Source organism: Chiloscyllium plagiosum, chromosome 18 (genome assembly GCF_004010195.1).
Source record: "Chiloscyllium plagiosum isolate BGI_BamShark_2017 chromosome 18, ASM401019v2, whole genome shotgun sequence".
NCBI classification, from domain to species: Eukaryota; Metazoa; Chordata; class Chondrichthyes; order Orectolobiformes; family Hemiscylliidae; genus Chiloscyllium; species Chiloscyllium plagiosum.
In genome coordinates, this window is record NC_057727.1 from 62,583,931 (window position 1) to 62,591,145 (window position 7,215).

A 7,215-nucleotide genomic window follows, 5' to 3' on the forward strand; every position below is an offset into this window, starting at 1 on the left:
GTAGAGGAATGTGTTTAGTTGAACAGCTGACTTGTTACCTATTAAAATCCAGCAGAACCAGGGGGTTAACTATAGTTGTGCATGTAGTATTTCAAATAATTTGCAGGTTTTAGGAAGAGGTTGAATGTTGTGACAAGTGTGTGGTTCCAGTATAAAAACATATGGTGTTAACACATTGTGAAATTTTCAACCCTACCCAAAAACCCTTCCTTAATGGTTCAGAGTTTTGTTCATTTTTACAGAAGAATCATCCACAACCAGTTGTTTTGATTGCGATTATACACAGTTGGTAGGATATTAGAATCCAGTTCTATTGATGTTATTTGTATTAAAGTGAGGAAAGGTCTACAGTGATGAGACTAGCTCCACCTCACTAAAACTGTGTGCAGTGTGAGAATCCAATGATTCCTGCTTTTTGTACTTGTACTGGGAATCCCTTTTGTTGGAGATGTGGAGTGAATGAAGCTGCTGCTTGTGATGAATTCTTGAAGGAGTTGTAAGTGCAGAGCTGAGCATTAAAATGATTTATGCATCTATCTGTAAGCCTACTACACTGTTTGTACATCAAGCAATACTTTAGAACAAGTCCCATCTCACTCATTGGAGCAGCCAGTTAATCACTGCAGACAATCTAGCACGTCCTGGACCAAGGCTCAAACTCTCAGCCTTTAGCTTAACAAGTTAATACTCCTATTGAATCAAACTCTCAGCATTGCTTTCTAACACTCTGGTCTTAAATCTTGCTTACACTTTTAATATTTTATAGATTAGAAATTTTCAACCAGTTATTTGGAAAGTTACCCCAATGGGACAAATGCAACAATCAGACTTAGAATTCTTTCTCTTTTCATCCAAAACCTGCAAGGTAAATAGATTTTTTAAAAATCAGTGCAGCCAAGAATCAGTAGAATTGCTTTTGGCAACAGCCCTCAAGCATTCAGCAATTCCCATTTATACTCCATTCAGCCACCAGCACTTAATGTAGCTGAACCACCATTGAATGACATTTGCAGTGATGAGTGTTTTTCCTATCTTCATTAACTAACTTTAGAAAACAACGGGGGACAGGTCTATAATTCACTGCTGCATGAAAGCTGCAAACGCCTGGCTCACTGCTCAGCTAGTACAGGCCAACACTTTGTAAACAAGTTCAGCAGCCAATTCCACACCTAGTCCACAAAATGAATTTTAATCAAAGTGCTTTTCATCAAAGCAATGCTCTAATCCAAATAAACCTTGAGTTTATAGAAAACCAGCATTTTTGTTGATTTAAATAAAAAGTTGGAAAGTCTGAGGAATTGATTTGAAGCAACCCACAATTATCATTGGTCACTGACAGGATAACTGTTTACGTTTTAAAACATGCCAGCCTTCACTGGCCCAAGAAAGGATAATACAGGGGAGTAAAGAGGCAGCGATCTCAACTTCCAGGAGACACTGTCAAACCCCTGACATTTATTCTCAGAAACAATCCACTAAACCTAATATAGCCTTGAGCCCAACATCAGTACAGTGAAAGCAAGTTGGTAACTGGGTGTGATGTTTCATCAGCTTGGCTTCATAATTCCATAAACCAAGGAAACTGCCAACTTCAAGGCAGAAAGAATGTTTACAAAAATTATTTTGAAGACACCATATCAGACCAAAGGAAGAATTCCAGATATCACTTACAACACTGACCATATGCCTTTGGTAAATGAGGGGCTTGAACTGTCTGTGAAATAGACTTAATTTCTGAAAAGACAGTACATCAAACTTAAGTACTGTGAGGTGCAGCTGTTCCAAGAAGTGTTTTCAAAGCCATCTTCCAACTGGCATAAGATGTGCTGAATCCAATACTACACCAGAAGACCCACTCCCCTTGGAATCACCATCAATAATTACAATCAGCAAATACTTGTGGGAATCAAACTGCAGCCATTTCAAGATGTTCTTCCCTCAGACAAACCAATGAAAGACAAGAGCTACAAGTAACTTGTCACAGTGCAAGTTCTGCTGTCAGGGGAAATTAATGAAGTATCTGGACCCTTGTTGACTTCATCAGCAGCCCTGTTCTATCCACTGGTGGTTGGCATAGCTCCGTCTTTTAGCTTGGACTCCGGACTCGTGTCCCTTGTCAAGGTCAGTTGCTATGACCTACATGATTATCTTGGGTTCAGGCACCGAATCAGCAATGGATTTATGAGGTAAGACATTGGCTCCATTCAGATACAGCTCATCTTTCACGATCACATCCTCTCCCAGAACTGCAATATTCTCCATCCGCACCTGGAAGCAGACAAGAATGAGCCCAAATGTCGTCAAGAGTAATATAACATTTCATTACTCAGGAACATGTTCTGCTAGTCAATGAGATTAAGTATGACTGCAACCTGACTCCTTAACAAAAAAATAACAGATTTAAAATTGATAATTGATCTAGCGTTAATTACTATTTGTGGAAAAAGTTCCAAACTTCTACCATCCTTGGGATATATTTCATTCCTGAAAAGTGTGGCTCCAATTTGTTTTTTAAAACTATGCCCCTTAAACCATTGGAAATAGTTTCTATCTACCTCAATAGGTTTCCTTTATATCTCAAGAACCTTGATCAAATTGGTCTCTCACCTTCCACATTCTTGGATATACTGTGCCCTAGTTTATGTAATCTCACAGCACTATCCTACCCACAGGCCCAATGTATCCTTCCAAAGATGGCGATGCCCAAAACTGCCCACAGTGACAAGCAGAGTTTGCAAGAGACTGAAATAAAACATCTACCCCATGTATTCTAATCCTGTAGATTAAAAGGCCAGCATTCCATTTTTAAAAAAAAGGTTATTTTGTGTCTGTTCATGACAGACCTCCACTTCCTTTTAGCTTTTTATTATTTAGAGACTACTGTGTTCCATCTTTTTAGGTTCAAAGTGAGCAATTTGACACTTGCCTACATTGACATTGATTTGTCAGTTTGGTCCATTCACTTAAAATTACAGAAGCATTAACAGATTACGTTTCCTTGTACACCAGTTCCAAGGAATACAATGGCCAATATTTTAAAGGAATTTAGTAATGCCTATATATATATAAAAAACCATTCAAATTTCTCTTGACTCAGAAACCTTCTCTTTGGATTGGAAAATTAGGTAAACCACTTGGTATTTGGGTGAGGAAAGAAAACATGGTAAAACATCCCTCTGTACATTTTCATTGATGTGAAATCAATTGTTAAATTGAAATATGTTTTGATTTTATTCAGCAAAGCCCCCAACTATTTGTTCTTAAAAAGAAAACCTATTACTCCTCAGGTAAATCAGACACTAAATCACTAACTGCAGGAACAGGCTTGAGATCTAAAAGGCCTCCATATGTTCCCAAGAAAGGTCTCTCGTTAACATTAAACTGATCCCGTGATTTGGACGTGTTTGATAGACACAGACTGAGCATATTGAATAATTCTGTCCCCTCCACCTCATCTGCACCCAGAAAATGGGCCAAAGGTTAATTGGTTTCTGCAATCATGAGAGTACATGATGCAACGATTAACCCAGTGCAGCCTTCAGAGTGGAAAAAGTGAGGACTGCAGATGCTGGAGATCAGAGCTGAAAATGTGTTGCTGGAAAAACGCAGCAGGTCAGGCAGCATCCAAGGAGCAGGAGAATCGACGTTTCGGGCATGAGCCCTCATGCTCCTGCTCCTTGGATGCTGCCTGACCTGCTGCACTTTTCCAGCAACACATTTTCAGCCTTCAGAGTGAGCAAGCCTGCTCAATGTCTTCACTCTGCCAAAAGAGCCATTGCTGAGCAGCACCACACAAGACCTGGGAGGATATTGCCACATGCTATGGAGAGAGTGGTACCTAGAAACCTGAAAATTAAACGAGATTGTCTCTGTGAATGCATTGGAACAGAGAAAAATTCCTCATCATTCACTCTCATCTCTCCACCCCCATTGTTTCCCTCTCTCTCAGATACAGCCAACAACATCTCTCACCAACCAAACTGCTCAGACCTCCTCCACTAGTATCCTCCCTTATTCCTCCACATGATGCACCCCTGTCTACTCACCCACTGCCCGACATCTGAGCTCCAGCCAATGATGCAGGACTCCAGCCAAGAGTGTGAACGAATCCTGGAGCCCTTTAGGACTGTGCAACGTTTTATACGCACTCCATCCTCAATCACCACTTCAGGGCCAATTGTCACATTTGGACCAATGGAACAGTTCTCTCCAATCTGTGCACTGGGATCCTGGTGGAGAGAATTAACAGTGAGTCTCAGTCTGCAGGAGACAAGTTCACAATGTGAGATGAACATTGGGGGCTGAAATACAATCGGGAGCTTATACAGGACTGAGTCACACATCTGACTTTGAAAGTCTTTGGCCAGCCCCAACACTAAACCAGTAAATCAGCTCCAAAGTGACACCAACATTCAGATGAGAGAAGCAGGGCCACTGCTGGATGTGGAGATGTCAATAGCAGTAAGAAGGGATATTCAGAACTCAGGTTTGAAAGATAATGATTGAGCAGGATAGGGCAAAGTTGATATTTCACATGGCAGTGCTCAGTTTCCTCAGTACTGACGTCCCTCAATATGAACATACAATATTGCCAAACAATTATTCCTCCAGTCTTCAAACCATAAGTGGCACTGCTACACCAATGCCTCACTCTGACTGCCTTTCCCAGTGTTGCCTTCACATGCAGGAGTGCACACATTATTACCATCAACAGTGAACGGACTTTCAGAAATAGAGAGGGACGCACTTTGGAACCTTCACCGTGGGAGCCTTGGCAGAACCTGCTCTCTCTATTTAGATTCAGCGATTCATTGAGTGTTGTCAACGTATCTGTCGATTACAGCTGAACTGCTTTCATTAATGCCCTTAAGGGAAGGGAATCAGCCACTTGCATCTAGTCAGGCCTATATACATCAATTCCACACTAATGTGGTGGACTCTTAATTACCTGAACAAGTCACACCTTGTGTGGAACCAGATGTGATCAGTAAATGTCAGTCTTCCCAGCAACACTCACATTCCTCAAATCATTATTTCATTGACTTTTAATTGGTTGAAAGACAGGCTTTCTGATCATCTTAAAACTTGCTCCTCTTCTAATCACAGTGCAGCAAGATTAAACAAACAAGGTAAAATGAACTGCCAGATTGTCATTAAAAACCCATCTGCTTCACTAATGCCCTTTTGGGAAGGAAATCAGCTCCAAGTCCCACAGCAATGCTCTCTGATGTGACCTAGCAAAACGTTCAATTCTGCACAAGATTCACAAATGCATTCTCAAAGGTAATTTGTAATTGACAATAAAATGCTGGCCCAGACAGCAATGCTATTCCAGTTAGTATGGGGGAGTTCAGTCTAAATTAGAATTCATTTTGGGACTATTTCTTTCTGATGGTTATATTGCACCACCACAGCGACTGTAAAAATATGAAATAAAACAAAAGTGCTGGATAAACTCAGCAGGTCTGGCAGTAGCTGTGGAGAAAAAAAGATTTACACTTCAAGTACCATGATTCTTCAGACTTTGTGGTTTTATTTACAAAGTTAGCTAGCTCAGGGAGATTGACATTTCTTAGACCTGGACCAAAATGTGTTCGACTGACCACAGGCCCGTCAGTCTAATCTTGGTGGTGGGGAAACTGCTGGAAGCAGTTCTGAGGGACAGAGTTAATCTGCATTCAGAGAGGCAGGGATTAATTAAGAACAGTCAGCACGGTTTTGTTAAGGGGAGGTCATGTCTGACCAATTGTCTGCTTGAAGTTTTCAAAGAGGTGGCCAGGCCTGTAGATGAGGACAATGCTTTTGACGTCAAGTACTCAGACTTGCAGTACAGTTTTTGACAAGGAGACTGATAGCAAAGGTAAGAGCTCGTGGGATCCAAATAAATTTGGCAAATCGGATCAGTCAGTTGAGTGGGTGATGGTTGAGGAGCATTTTTGTGAATAGAAATCGGTGTCCAGTGCAATACCACAGGGATAAGTGTTGGTCCATTTGCTGTTTGTGGTTTATATAAATGGTTTAGACATGAACGTGGGGCAGGTGAACAGCAAGTTTGCAGATGATATGAGAATTGGTGGGGTGGTAAATAGTGAGAATAGCCTTGGATCGCAGGAGAATATAGATGGTATTCCCATGTGGGCTGATCAGTGGTAAATGGAATTCAGTCCGGATAAGTCTGAGGTGATGTCTTGGGCAGGACAAATATGGCAAGGGAATATGTAAGGACCCTGCTAAGCACTGAGGATCAGAAGGATCTTGGTGTGCACGTTCATCGGTCCCTTAAGGTATCAGGACAGGTAGATAAAGTGGTTAAGAAGGCAAATAGGACACTTTTTCATTAGCAGAGGCATAAAGTTAAACAGCAGGGAGATTATGCTGGAATAGTATAAAACATTGATTGGGGCAAGGCTAGAGTATTGTGTAGTTATGGAATTCACATTATAGGAGGAAAGTATTGGAGAGGGTACAGAGGAGATTTACCACGATGTTGCCTGGACTGAAGAGTTTTAGTTATGAAGAGAAGTTGAACACAATGAGGTTAATTTCCTCTTCTCTGAGGAAAACGAGAGTGTACATGATTGAGATGTATAAAATTATGAGGCGAATAGACAGGAACAAACTGTGGTAAAGGCAGAAATCCTCTTAACATTCTAGAAGTATTTAGAAGTGCACTTGGGTTGCCAAGATATACAAGGCTATGGGTCAAGAGCTTGAGAATTAGTTAGGTGGTTGTTTATGACCGGCACAGATGTAATGGGTTGAAGGTCCTTTTCCTATGACATCTATATGATTGTGACATCTTGTAATCTCTCTCACACCATCCACTCCCAATTGTTCCTGTATTGTCTATCATAAGAACACCAACTTCCTACAGATCTCCTATTGCAATTTTGACTTCTTTTTTTGTTTCAAACAGAACTGCAGAAAAAATAAAATTTCATATTTGGTTTGTGAAATCCCAGACCGTCACACAGGCAAATCTGTTCAAACATTTGAAATCAGGGGCTTTAACAGAAAAATATTATCCAAACACTAGACAGTCACTGCCACCTGCTGGGAGAAAGGAGAAAATCACCACTTCCTAAAAGACCATACCAAGACAACCACCTGATGAATGAGCAGCGCTCCAAAAGCTAGTGCTTCCAAATAAACCTGTTGGACTATAACCTGGTGTTGTGTGATTTTTAACTTTGTCCATCCCAGTCCAACACCGGC

At 40.9% G+C, this 7,215-nt stretch overlaps 1 protein-coding gene across 3 annotated transcripts in view; it reads right to left on the minus strand.

The window, feature by feature from the left end:
* Nucleotides 1–1,420: 1,420 nt before the first annotated feature.
* The window catches only part of gmppb (GDP-mannose pyrophosphorylase B), a 20,058-nt gene continuing 14,263 nt past the window's right edge, over nt 1,421–7,215 (minus strand). For all 3 annotated transcript variants that reach the window (XM_043708465.1, XM_043708464.1, XM_043708466.1), the window contains exons 9-10: nt 4,047–4,229; nt 1,421–2,268 (exon numbers count right to left, since the gene is read on the minus strand). In XM_043708465.1, the coding sequence (XP_043564400.1) occupies nt 2,137–2,268; nt 4,047–4,229 (315 nt within the window). In that variant the 3' untranslated portion in view covers nt 1,421–2,136. The remainder of the gene's footprint in view (nt 2,269–4,046; nt 4,230–7,215) is intronic.